Source organism: Humulus lupulus, chromosome 5 (genome assembly GCF_963169125.1).
Source record: "Humulus lupulus chromosome 5, drHumLupu1.1, whole genome shotgun sequence".
NCBI classification, from domain to species: Eukaryota; Viridiplantae; Streptophyta; class Magnoliopsida; order Rosales; family Cannabaceae; genus Humulus; species Humulus lupulus.
In genome coordinates, this window is record NC_084797.1 from 150,838,905 (window position 1) to 150,853,748 (window position 14,844).

At 32.3% G+C, this 14,844-nt stretch overlaps 2 protein-coding genes across 6 annotated transcripts in view; one reads left to right on the forward strand and one right to left on the reverse strand.

Annotated features, from left to right (window-relative positions):
* Positions 1-2,009: 2,009 nt before the first annotated feature.
* Positions 2,010-4,849, reverse strand: LOC133779583 (uncharacterized). The gene is made up of 5 exons (XM_062219530.1): positions 4,398-4,849; positions 3,441-4,187; positions 3,096-3,354; positions 2,868-2,993; positions 2,010-2,783 (listed from the first exon to the last, which is right to left on the reverse strand). The coding sequence occupies exons 1-5, from the start codon at positions 4,847-4,849 to the stop codon at positions 2,010-2,012; spliced, it is 2,358 nt and encodes a 785-aa protein (XP_062075514.1).
* A 3,232-nt stretch (positions 4,850-8,081) lies between these two features.
* The window catches only part of LOC133777748 (uncharacterized), a 49,970-nt gene continuing 43,207 nt past the window's right edge, over positions 8,082-14,844 (forward strand). For 2 of the 5 annotated variants that reach the window (XR_009868793.1, XM_062217488.1), the window contains exons 1-3: positions 8,082-8,646; positions 8,741-8,789; positions 9,109-9,239. The gene's annotated coding sequence lies outside the window, so the exon portion shown is untranslated. The remainder of the gene's footprint in view (positions 8,647-8,740; positions 8,790-9,108; positions 9,240-14,844) is intronic. The other 3 variants (XR_009868795.1, XR_009868794.1, XR_009868792.1) reach the window with 2 other exon arrangements.

The window sequence follows — 14,844 nt, forward strand, 5'->3', positions numbered from 1 at the left end:
TCAAATAACCATTCAATATAGTCAAGTATTCCACACACTAGGCATATCAACTCATAACATGTACAGTTTATAAACGATAACCAGGGCTAGCGCTCACAGGCTGCTCCCTCCGTTATCCCAGTGTTCATGGCTCCCAGTGGCCAAATCGCGCTCTGTGCGCTAATAGTATGTACGACACCCTTAGGCCGCTTTTACATGTCCCATGGCGTAATACCAACATTGACACGATGCAATTCTCGGGAGCACTTAGTCCCATCACAAACATATAACCGGGTGCAGTTTTCTTACCTTTAGCTTTCAGATGAATTAGTTACGGACGATACCCCTTGAGCGCGATCCGATCCTCAAGCCCTAGCTTAACACCTAGTCACAACCATGATAAAGAATACCATTAACAATCTCAAATGAGTTCCCAAGCCAAGTTCTAGTACCCGTAACATTGAACTTCACCAAGTATGGTAAAAGACTCAACCCCGAGCACCTTAAGTTAAATTCTCAAGCCTAAAATCTCAAAATCCCAAAATCCCTTAAGCGCCGCAGCATAGGCCACCCATGTCGCGGCATGGCCCCCAAACAGAACCCCCAAAGGCTCAAAAACAGGTAAGGGCCGCGGCATTGCTTGGGCCATGCCGCGGCCCGCCCTTCTTCTTCAGCATGCAACATCTTCGAAGGGCCGCGGCCCGACCCTTCGAACCCAGAAGAAACCACCATTTTCAAACTCTAAACCTCACCTTAAACCATCCCAAAGCCCCCAACTCAAAACCAATTAATAATAACAACATTAGAATGACTTAGACAACACAATCCAACAAAAAATCCAACCTAAGACTCACCAAAACCCCAATTCCAACTTCTGAAATTTCAACCCATAGAACTCAAAACCAGCCATGAAAACTCTCAAATTCGACCATCAAACTATAAATTAAACCTTACCTCGGCTGTAGAATCGATTCTCCAAGAGTCCCCTGACCTATCTTCAAAGTTTCAAGCCTCAATCCCACCTTAAATTCCAAAACCACAGATATTTAAAACTCAGCCATTTTCTTTAAATTCCTAACCTTAGAAACGAAAAATCAGAACTTACCTTAGCTCTATCTCAGACCTTGATCAGTTCCTGAGCTAACCCTCCAGATTATTCCCTTCAATTCCCTAAGACACAGCTTAAATCCAGCAATTCCCTCTCAAGTTTCAGTAGTTTTCCTTTGCTAAGAGAGAGAAGGAAGAGAAATAGAGATAGGGTCGGTTTACACTTTTCTATCTAGTATTTTCCTAAGTCTTCCAAGTATACCCTTAGATTACTAGACTAATCCCAAAGCTCGGGGTGCCGGAAACATCCCCGAGGCCAAAACGGTAAAATCCCCCAGTAATCCCGCCTAGACATCCTAACCTCAGATATATCTCCAATTATTTATTTTTATCACCTGATAGTCTAAATCACTACCCGATACCTAAAATACCCCTGACTTGTCCAAAGTCAATTATAATGCCCCGTTGTGACTTTTCCTGCTATCTAGCCCTAGGATCGCCTCGAGTCGCCGGCTGCAGAATTATCCACATCATAATGTGGTTCTCACACATATCTCAAACATATATATCATATCATCATATAATATCACTAATTATCGTAAACACACTATTAATCATACATTTACGCATTTAAATCAATAACATTCATTCTAATCCCAGTTATGCCCTCCCGGCACACCAATCAAGGCCCTTAAGCCTTAATAGCAAATTTGGGTCGTTACAATTCATGTGTTTCATCATTTAGTAGTATTGTTGATTCATCATTTAGAGAACATGACAAAGGAGAAGGAGATTGTGTAGATGATGAAGAGTTAATATGTGTCCTCTTACGACCAAACAACCTTCTACTTGTTAATGGTGGATCGAGAGACTTCTTATCTGACATGATTAAAGAACTGAGAATATGTAATTAGTATTAGCACATAATAATTTTGCATAATAAAAAATTTACAAAAAAATAATAATAATAACACACTTTATGATTAATCACTTTCATCACTCAAAATTATTTCTTCGGAATCATTAAGTAAAGCTTCTTCACTAGTGTCATCATTGTTTATTTTGTTTTGAACTTGATCATTATGATCTATTAGAAGATCATTGAACAATCCACCATCACATTCTATATCTGCAATATCACCTCGAATAAGATTAGTATCACTTGTCATTGAATCAAAATTTACGTCAATGTCATTCGACGATTCTTCTTGATATGCTTCGGAATTGATGATAGTGGGATCTTCATCATCAACCTCACCATCCTCTGGCTTTGATGGTATGTCCCAGGTGTGCCGATGATTTACTTTCTGCACCACTTTCCAATCTTTATTTTTTTTAAGGTCGTCCAAATAAAAAACTGAACTTACTTGATTGGCAATAACAAATGGTTCATCTTCAAACCATTTTGAGCTGGTGTTTATACTAGTAAAATGATATTCGGTGTACATTCTATTTTCACTTTCGTTGGTATTGTACCAAAAACATTTGAACAATATAACTTTGTTCCAATATATGTAATGCACTCCCCAAATTTCATCGATGACACCGTAAAAATCACATATTTTTCCATCATATTCAGCTTCAACCTTAATACCATAGTTTTGAGTTAAATGTTTTTCATCTCGAATTTTTGTATGGTATCGAACTCCATTAACAATACAACCAGTATATGTACAAATCAAATAATCTAGTTGCATTGCAATTGCATACAAATCTTCTTGTGCTTCACCGGATGATGTTTCATTCATTTTTTTTATCTGTGATCACAATAACATATTGTAAATGTAAAATGAAGGCGCATAATAAATTTAAAATATCAAACAGAGATATTTTAAACTTACTTTATTTTCAAACCAAGTTGAAAATTCATTTTTTTTCACTTGATCAATATCCAAAATTCCTTTTGATTGTAAGAATAATCTATGTTCACTGTTTTCATAATAAGCACTTGAAAGATTAATTTTATGCTAAAACATAAATGTGTTAGAATTAGGAAAATAAAAAGCAATATAAACTTACGTTAAGTATGGTTCTAACTCAGGACAATTATTTAAAATGTACCATTGTACTTGGTTTCGTTGATCTTGAATCAATGTGATAGATGATTGTCTTCCAAATGGTCTTGTAGGCACGTTGAATATAGATTGGGTAGATTGTTTTCTAATTCCAAGGTGTTCAGGATTACGATCCGGAAGATTAAAGCGTGTTTCTATTCCACGAAGATACATTGAACAAAAATTTAATGCCTCAGTAATAACGTATCCTTCAGCAATGGAACCTTCAAGTCGGGCTTTGTTCTTTACATATTTTTTCAAATGACCTAATTCCCTGAAAATTATTATGTTCTTAATAAATAGTAATAAAAATATTGTCTTCAATGATTATAAAATAATTTAAGTTGTAATTTATATTACCTTTCGATCGAATACATCCATCTCATTTGTACTGGACTGCCTAACTTAGCTTCTAATGGCAGGTGCACCGCAAGATGTATCATCACATCGAAGAAAGCAGGAGGAAAAATACTTTCTAATTTACATAGCGTGAACACAATTCCCTCTTCCAATTCATCTAAGTCTTTCACATAAAATGTCCTCACACATAGCTTTTTGAAGAACAATGACAACTCAACAATTACATCCATCACTTTCTTTTTCAAATATGGCCTTAGTCCAATAGGTAACAACCTCTGTAATAAGATATGGCAATCATGACTTTTCAACCCAAATAATTTCCAATCCTTCATGTTAACATTTCGAGAAATATTTCCTACATATCCATCAGGAAATTTTACAGACTTTATAAACATACAAAATTCTTGTCGTTCCTTCGCTGATAACGTATAACATGCTACTGGTTTCAACCAATTATTCCCCTTCTTTTTCATGTGTAGATGCTTACGAATATTTAAGTCTTGTAAATCAAGTCTTGCATTTTCAGTATCTTTAGACTTCCCATCAATACTAAATATTGTACCAACCACACTATCACATATATTTTTCTCAATATGCATCACATCCAAGTTATGTCTTAGTTTTAATTTAGGCCAATATTCTAACTCCCAAAATATACTTTTTCGCTTCCAGTTCGTTTTGTTTTCATAACATGCATCATTCATTTGTTGCTTATCGTCCTTAATGATCTTATCATTTTTACTTAGCCTACATTTCCACACACCTTTTAATTTAACTAAGATTTCATCTTCTGTTAAAATTATTGGAGGCAGATGTCTTTCAGTTGTACCATCATACTCTCTATCATTGCGTCATTCATGATTCGGACACAAATATCGACGATGATCCATAAAACATATTTTTCTTATTATTCGAAATGAAGATGTGTCATCCTAACAAACAGGACAAGCCTTATACCCTTGAGTGCTATACCCAGATACAGTACCATATGCTGGAAAATCATTTATCGTCCACAATACCGCAGCACGCATGGTAAAATATTCTTTATTGATAATATATAAAGTACGTACACCATTTTCCCATAGTTCCTTAAGCTCATCGATCAAAGGTTCTAAATAGACATATATGTCTTTACCTGGAGCACGACGTCCTGGAATTAGTAATGCCATCATTAAGAATTCTCGTTTCATACATCTCCATGGTGGCATGTTATATGGCATTAGCAACACTGGCCACATGCTATACGAGTTTGATAAATCACCAAATGGATTGAACCCATTTGTTGCAATTCCTAACCTAACATTTCTAGATTCTTTTGCAAAATCAGGATATTGTGTATCAAAATTCTTCCAAATCTCTGCATCTATTGGGTGTCTAAGTACACCTTCGGTATCAACACGTTCTTCCATATGCCACCTCATATCAGATGATGTATGGCGAGACATAAAAAGTCATTGCAAACGTGGAGTTATAGGAAAATATTACATCTTTTTGTTCGGGATCTTCTTACCTTTAGTTCCTTGGAATTTGTATCATTCATGACCACATATAGGACATCTTTCAACATTTTTATTTTCTTTCCAGTATAAAGCACAATCAAACTCACATACAAGAATAGTTTCATACCCTAAACCAAGATCACACAACATTTTCTTAGCCTCATAATAAGACCGTGAAATCTTATTGTCTTTGGGAAATGCTTTCCAAAGTAAGTCAAGCAACAAGTCAAATGATTTGTTGGTCCAACCACACATAACTTTAATGTGCATTAAATTAACAATAAATGTTAAGAGTGAGAATGTTGTGCATCCAAAATACAACTCTTTTTCTACTTTAGCAAATAATTCAGCCAATGTATTCATTTCATTGTTGTGGTCATTTGAATCTCCAAGGTTCACAAAATCACTATTCTGATGATATTGATTAGCTAAATCTTCTAATGCTGGTATCATATCATCATCGTCTTCATTATCACTATCACATGATATTTTGTCTTCTTCACTATTTGTTTCTAGTTCCTCTCGGTCTTCATTTACTTCTATGATATCTTCCCCATGATACTCCCACGTAACATATATACTATAAAATCTCTTTACGAATATATGACTCTCAATTGTCTCAAAGTCATGGTAATATAAGTTCATACATGAAACACATGGACATCAAATTTTATTTTCACCATTTAAGTGAAGCATTGATAATTTAATAAAACTCTTAAGTCCATCAAAATATTCTACGGATAATCTATTCTTTTGGAAAATCCAATTTTTATCCATCATTTCTCTATTATCTTTCGAACAAGTAGATGATGAATTATACTACATTGACAAAAATAAAACACTTAATTAGCTATTGAATTATAGTTATGGGTATGATATGGTTATGGTACAAAAAAAATATGTATCCGATGCGAGTATAGGGTAGGATACGAGTATAAGTGTTTCCTATCCTACTCGATTACATGCATATTTTTTTATAATTATTTTACATATATATTTATAAATACATTTAATTTAAGTGTCAGATAGACACATGTGGAAGTCTTTGATTGGTACATGCCATTATTATTAATGTTTTATTTAAAAATTTCATTCAAATATTAAAAAATTATTTAAAATCTAATAAAAAATTCAAAAACATTTAAAAAAAATACTTTAAATATTCTTTTTGAAGGAGAAATTATTTTACATACTAATATTATTATTCATTTATAAATTTAATTAAAATAGTAAAATGAAAAAACTTTAGAAAATCTTAGCTTAAGTTCTAATTTAAAATAATTTAATATATAAAACTCTAAAGTTAAATGAAAATAAAACCTAAATAATAAACTGAACATACATTTAAATCAAATCTTCATTTTCTATTTCTAAAATAATTTTTTAATATTAAAATGAATTTTTAAATAAAAAATAAAAATAATGACATGGACCAATCAAAGACGACCACATATGTGTCTATTTCACACTTAACAACCAGGAACTTACAACTATAAAGAAAATAAAAATTATTATTAATATATATCCAATTTGTTATCCAAAATAACTTAATTATTAATATTATATGATGATAATAATATCTTTCAAATTTTGTCCACCTAACTTATTTAATTTTAATTAATTTAAATATATATAAATAAAAATTTTGTTTATCTAAGTTAAAAATTTTGGGTATAAATTTTTAGTTATTAATATTTTGTAGTATAAATTTTGGATAAATTATAAGATCACATTAATATTAAACTCAAAACCCAAAACCCTACTATTATTATAAACATTTAAACACTACTATTATTAATAAAATTGCACGTTACTTATTAAAAATAAAATTGCAATGCATAAAATATGACATATATACTAAATCAACCTATTTGCATGTTGATTTTGTATTTAAATAATTAAATGATAAAATATGTTTTAAATATACTAATTAACTAAATTTTCATATTCCAAGCAACTTCCAATTATTTATGTAATAATAAATAATTAATATTTTACTACTAACCTGGTAGCACTCAAAGTAATGAAGGTGAATAGTGATGGGTGTAATCCTGAAAATAAAGTTATAATAATAATAATAAAGTTAAATTTTTAATGTAGTTATATTTTTTTATATAAAAATATGTTAATCCACCAAACTATGTTATATATATATGGAAATTAATAACAATAATATTTATATATTTATTAATATATATCCAATTTGTTATCCAAAATAACTTAATTATTAATATTATATGATGATAATAATATCTTCCAAATTTTGTCTACCTAGCTTATTTAATTTTTATTAATTTTAATATATATAAATATTTTTTTAACTAAGTTATAAATTTTAGGCATAAATTTTTAGTTATTAATATTTTGTAGTATAAACTTTGGATAGATTTTAAGATTATTGGGGTAAAAATTATATATTATTGGGTTAAACCCAAAAAAAAATAAGTTGAACCTACGACTATCAAGAAAATAAAAATTGGGGTATTTAAGTACTACAAAAAATGATGTTTTTTCTACAAATTTCTCTTTAAAAATATATTAATAAATTACAACAATCGACAAGCCAAAATAAAAAATGAAAGCTATAATTAAAGACTTACCTCAAAAATAGAGAAAATAAATATTTGAGAGAGTTGACCGAAAGCAATTAAATGATTATGAATAAAATTGAAATGTAAATCCAAACACCTTACATTTTGACAAAGATAATGATGGAGTTCAATATTATTTTTAAATATATAATTTTTATTTTCAACCAAAAGAAGTAAAAAATAGATATAAATAATATTATTTTTAAATTACTTACTTTGTGTATTTTCTTTGGCTCTAAATTGTTGGTGTGTTAATTCTAATGTGTTTAATTCAATACAATAATTTTTATATTTATTGACTCCTTAGGATGTCTTACACTAAGTACATTAAAAAAAAATTTAATGATTAGAATTGTAAGTGATTAAAAATTAATGGAGTATTTGCAAGTAGACTAGGTGGCATTTTGGACCTATATGTAATTTATAGTAATAAAAAAAAACAGAGACGTTAAATGTAATAATAAAAAGAAACCAGAATTTAGACCTATGTTTCTTTCCCCTAAATATAATTATAATATATTATTATTATTATTATTATTTTAAAAGTTGAAACCCTATTCTCTCTCCACATTATTCTTAGCTAGCCAAACTCATCAGCCGCCCCTCTTTCTTTCTTTCCTCTCCTCATACCCTATGTTTCTTTCCCTCATACCACCACCATCATCTTCGTTAGCTCCATCTCCCCTCACCCAAAAATAGCCAGACCCCGTCGTCCCTCCCTCACCATCTCCGACCTCAACGGTCCTACTCGGGTCGTGAGGACCCAAGTGCAAGTGTCTGAATCACCCAGGCCCATCTCAGCCTCCCTCGTGCGTGACCCCGAAGCCAGGTGACCCAAACCCAGATGCGACCCCAACTTAGCCCTCACCACCATTTGACCACCCTTGCGCCACCTCACCTCGCCTGTTTTCACACCAAACCACGACCAGACCAGGAGTGATTTCTGCCTCTCTTCTCTTCTTTTCACATGTATATATATTTTACCCTAACAGAGATGGTCAATGGCAACAACGCCTTTGAGAAAACCATTTGCTCAATCTGCTACAAAGATCTCAAGGGCATTATTGAAGATCTTCAAGCTGTATCCATTTGCGGCCATGTCTTCCACGAGCTATGGTTAGTTTCCTCTCTCTCTTTATATATATATATATATATGTGTGTATTTTTCAATTACTGGAAAATCAATTTTCATGTTTATGTATATATATAGGTTGGTCTTGGAACGACTGGGAAAGGACAACAAAGAGCTCAAACAAGAGGTAATAATGTATTTCAATTATTAGAGACCAAGAAATTAGGATACATATTTTGTCTTCTTGGGAATTTTGTGGAAGGTAATAGTCCCTTTTGTTGATGTTAGTACTTCTATTATGGTTTGTCTTTAACAAAGTTTCATCCAAACATATTATTAGGCAATAAATAGTTTCTAATATTAGCTTTTTTGGGGTTGCAGGTTTGTGTAATCTTTGGCGTTGAATTTCAAATTTTCTAGTAGTTTTTGTTCTGTTCGTTTATAATTTTTTTTATACTTTGTTGTTTTTGTTCTCTGGTTGTAAACTTATTGTTTTGTTGTGGTAGAGACAAGACCTAGGGAGGCTGAAAAACAGGACAAGTCTTCTAATCATATTCCAAAATGGTAGTAGCTTGGTTTGGGTCAAAGACTGACCTTTATTGATAGCATTCTGAGGCACCAATCTTTTAAATTTTAGGTAATTTTCTTACTATAAAGCTATTCTTTCTTAAATTTATTTGAATATTGCATGTGTTTTGAATATCTTATTTCATTACTATATTCTGAAATTTGTTTGAATATTGCATGTTTTTTAATATGTTATTTGGTTACTATATTTATTAACTATTTATTTATGTGGTTTTTGCTATATTTATATGCTAATATTTTTTTATATGTTACTATATTAAATATATTATTTAGGATTTATTAAATATAATTTTCAGAGGCAAGTGTAGGTTTATAGGTTATAAATGAATTTGTATATGATGGTACCTAAACACTATATAATTTGAGATAAAAATGAATTTCTATAAGATAACTATGGTAATTTATAATTGAATTTGTATGGGAAATGAGATGGTACCTTGTGATTCGTGCTGATTCACTCACTATTTGATTTTGTATAAGATAATTTTGCAATATTTTTGTGTGGCAATAATGATTAACCTTGGAACTTTGCGTAGATTGACCACCTCATTTGAGAAGAAGAAAAATGTGCTAAATCAATTTAAATAATACAACAATCAATGATGTATGATTATAAAGAAATTGAGTAAAACTTAATTTTGATAAACTCTACTCATGGTTTTTTCAAGAATTCGTATAAGATGAATAGAGAAAATCATAACTAAATTTGTATAAGATGTACCTTATGATTCGTGTTTCGTTGAACTTTATATTATATGAACCGACTTCACTTATTTGTGATTCACTACCTGTTTAGAGATAAAAATCGAATTTCTATAAGATGAATATATTAATTTATAATTGAATTGGTAAAAGATGAATATGTTTATTTATAACTGAATTTGTATAAATTGTACCTTGTGATTTTTGTGACACTACTTGATTTGAGATAAAAACTGATTCTGTATAAGATGAATAGTATAATTTCTTTAAAAAAAATTGAATTTGCAATATTTTTATGTGACAATAAAGATTTACCTTGGAACTTTGCATAGATTGAACACCTGATTTAAGAGAAAAAAAAAAGAGTTGTAAATCAATTTAAATAATACAGCCATCAATGATTTATGATTATAAAGAAATTGAGTTAGATGTAATTATGATGTACTCTCATACTTGATATTGGTTGGAGAGAAAAATTCTATGCTGATAAAAATAATTGATATGATAACTCTTATATAAGAATGTGATTGCGATGTTAAATTTTAGATATTATTTTAAAATTAATTTAAACTTAATATTGTTTGAAAAGATCTCAACAGAATGGAATAAATTTTGAGATTATTTATTCTGAATGATTTGATTATTTATTTAGTCACAGTTTATTCAAATAAAACAAATTTTAAATACCAAAATAAAGGCCTAGATTTCAAATTTGACAATCAGTGTAATTGAATATTATTTATTAATGCATAGAAATTTGAAACATAAATATCAAGTTTGATATTTTTATCATTCACATTAACAAAAAACCATGTAAAGGCATTGATCAATTTTTTTATTGAATTCATTTAAAAATGTTGAAGCAAGTTTGAAAGTTTAAATAAAAAAATCAAGGTTAAAGTAAGTTTGAAAGTTTTAATAAAAAAATTAACCTTTAGATTTTCAATTCCTCAATTACCGCAATTGAATATTATTTATTATTTTAAAACAATTTGAAACAAAAATATTGTATATATATAGAAGAGATGTGTATATATATATTAATTTTCAGAAATTCAAATTTAAAATTCAAATTAGTTATTTCTATTTTTTTTAATTAATACTTGTATTTCCTACATTTGTGCTTAATTATATGTATATAGATATGTATCTTTTATGAAATACAAATTTTAAAATATTAAATTGTATTTTTATAATTAATTTTTATGATTTGCTTCTTTACACTCTTATGATAAATTAAAACTAAATTTATTATTTTATAATTAATGATTGTTATTTCCTAAATGTGTGGTTATAGTTAAGTTTAGTAGTTTTTTGTTATTAAAAAAATAGAATATGCATATATATAGCAGGTTTGTTTTTTAAATTTTTGTCAAAGGACATTTGTATTATTGTCCAATACATATTAATTAGTTTTGTTTCACACGTTTCTCATTTTAAAATTTTAATGACAATTGCATTGGCTACCAGTTTAAGAGAAATTTGCTACCAAATTGTAGTAGCAAAACAATTTTAATAGTCTCAAAAACTAATTATTTTGCTACTAAAAATTTAGTAGCAAACAAAAACTATTAGCTACAAAAAAATTTGGTAGCAAAATACTTTTAGCGACGGGGTTTTAGCTACAAAGTTGCTACCAAAAAAATTTGGTAGCTAAAAATGTATTAGCTTCTAAATATATATCATTTGCTACCAATTTCTTTATAGCTAAAAAACTTTTTTCTTGTAGTGTTCTTGGGCCTTTGAGATCTATCCTGATGGATAAGGATCCTATCTTTACTTCCAAGTTTTGGGGATGGTTACAGGAGGCGATGAGTATACAACTGGAGTGCAGTACAGTTTATCATCCTCAGACTGATGGTAAATCGGAGAGGATTATCCAGATATTAGAGGACATGCTGAGAGCATGTGTATTGGACTTTGAAATGTCTTGGAATAAATATTTGCCTCTAATAGAGTCTTCCTATAATGATATCTATCAGTTGATTATTGGAGTGGCATCTTATGAGATGATGTATGGTAGGAAGTCTAGATCACCCATTCACTGGGATGAGATGGGTGAGATGAAATATATAGGTCCTGAGGTAGTTCAGAGAACCATTGAGGCTATTGAAAAGATTAGATCTCGGATACTTGCTTCTCAGAGTAGATAGAAAAGTTATGTTAATTTAAAATGCAGGAACGTGGAGTTCCAAGTGGAAGACTATGTCTTCCTTAGAGTATCACCATGGAAAGGGGTGAGGAGATAAGGGCAAGTTGAGCCCTAGATTTGTAAGTTCGTTTGATATCCTAGAGAGGATCGGTCAGGTGGCCTATGAATTGGCCTTATCTTCGGCATTGTCGGTCTTACACAATGTATTTCATATTCCCATGTTGAGGGAACATGTATTAGATGACACTCATGTGTTATGAGGTCTGGAACTGGAGGCTGAGTTATCCTATGAGGAATAGTCAATCCAGATATGAGACATAAAGGATAAGGTTCTGAGGAACAAAACTATACATTTGGATAAGTTATTATATAGAAACAGTAAGGTCGAGGTAACGACCTGGGTACTGGAATCAAATATGCGGGATCTATATCTCAAGTTGTTCAAGTAAAATTTTGAGGACGAAATTCCTGTAAGGAGGGGATAGTTGTAACGTCCCAAATCACCTAATAAGGCTTAGGGCCTTGATTAGGGGCCAGAATGGCAAACTATGGAAATTATGTGATATATATGTGTATCATTATATGATTATGTGAGTTATATTATCATATGACTTTATATGCATGTTTAGGTGTATTAAATATGCATGTGGGTCCATTTCTGATTAAAAGGGAAATTTTTGTAATTTTGCCCGTTATGGGTATATTTGGCATATATGTGATATATGTGTGAGACACATCATTATGTGGATATATTTGGGTTACTTGGCACGAGGCGATCCTAGGGAGCAAGCTAGTGGGAAAGTTACAACGGGACCCATACTTGACTCGGAGTGAGTCAAGGGGTATATTGGGTATTTAGTACATTACCAGGATATTGGGTAATGGGAATGATTATTTGATGATATATTGGGAGTTAGTGAGATCATGAGGGAATTCTAAGAATTTTGACTATTTGGCCCAGGGACGTTTTTGGGTACCATGAGTTTTGGGATTTGCTTAAGGTTACTTAAGCTTGAAGTAACCTGACAGGAACAAAAAAATACGTTCAGTATTCTCTCTCTCATGTTTGCTCATTTGACGCCCGTTAGTGTTTTTGAAGGAAACTCTAGTTTTAGGGCTCAGATTCAAGCAAGGTTAGAGTCATAGTTACTCCAAGGGAGATTAGAAGCTTGATAGTCGGAGGATTTAGCTGGGAAACTATGTAATCAGGGGTAATCCAAGCTTTAAGTTCTGAGTTTTGAGTTTCTTAAGTTTGATTGGATTTTTGTGTTTTGATGAGTTTTTGATTGAATTGTAACTTAGGTTTCGATGGTTTTGGGCTGCTGAGTTCTTTGGGAATTTTGTTCATGAGATTTGGCTATGCTTGGATAATTTTATGGAGGGATTTGGCAAGGGAAAATGGATGAAAATTTGGGATTTCATGTCTAGTCGCGGCCCTGTTCTTGGGGCGTCGCGGCTCAAATCGGTCGAAGGAGAAGCAGGTGCCAAAGGTCTATTGGCACCGCGGCGTTGGTGCTGATAAAGAAGAGGCTCGGGCCTCTGACTTGAATGGGTCGCGGCGCTTAAGGGATTTTTTGCCTTGGGGAGGTTTGAGTGCGGGAACTCAAACCTAAGGCCTCGGGATCGATCCTACTACCCGATTTAGTAGGATTCGATGTCCCGGAGGCTAGGACTCAGTCAAAATCCTGTGTTTACTCATTATTGATGGGATTCTATATTATGGTTGTGACAAGGTAATCTCTAGGGGCTCAGAACCGGGATCGTGCTCGAGGGTCGTTCATTGGTAACTTGTGCTTGGACTAAAGGTAAGAAAATTGCACCCAGTTTGTGATACATGTGATTATGGCTTGGCCCGAATTACTGAACAGGGATATGAATAGGGCATGAATGCCTGAGAATGTGCATGATTATGGTTATGCTTGTGATTGTTGATTAAGCTTGTTGAATGCTTTATACTTGGATATTTGATATATGATATATGCCGGTTTGCATTATCTAATTGAGAAAGGCTTGACTTATTAGTCAAGGACGAAAATAGCGTCGAGCACTGGTCGAAAAGAATTGACTTATTAGTCAAGGGTGGAAATAGCACATTGAGCACTATTCGGTTTGGTTAAGTTAACCAGGAGCGCATCATACGCTTGTTTGACCCAATGGTCGTGGAAAACTCAATGCCAGGTACGCTGGGCTAGCTCCAAGGCTGGTTATACATGAGATAGGGCGATGGGTTGTGGGGTGACTTATTAGTCCCATATCCTAGGGTTTGGCCCAGCATTGACTTATTAGTCAAGGACGACCTTATCACGTTGAGTGTTGGTCGTAAATCATTGACTTATTAGTCAAGGACGGCCTTAGCACGTTGAGTGATGGTCGTAAAGCATTGACTTATTAGTCAAGGACGGCATTAGCACGTTGAGTATTGGTCGTAAAGCATTGACTTATTAGTCAAGAACGGCCTTAACACGTTGAGTAATGGTCATAAAGCATTGACTTATTAGTCAAGGACGGCCTTAGCACATTGAGTGCTGGTCGTAAAGCTTTGACTTATTAGTCAAGGGCGGTCTTAGCACGTTGAGTGTTGGTCGAAAAGCATTGACTTATGAGTCAAGAACGGCAACAGCGCATTGAGCGATGGTCGATATGGTTATGTATAACCAGAAGCGAATCATAGCTTGACCGACCTATTGTTCGGGGAAAACTCAGTGCCAGGTACGCTGGGCCAACTCTAAGGATGGTTATACAAAGGACAGGGCAAAGGGCCCCGGGTTGACTCATTAGTCCCATATTCTAAAGCGTTGAG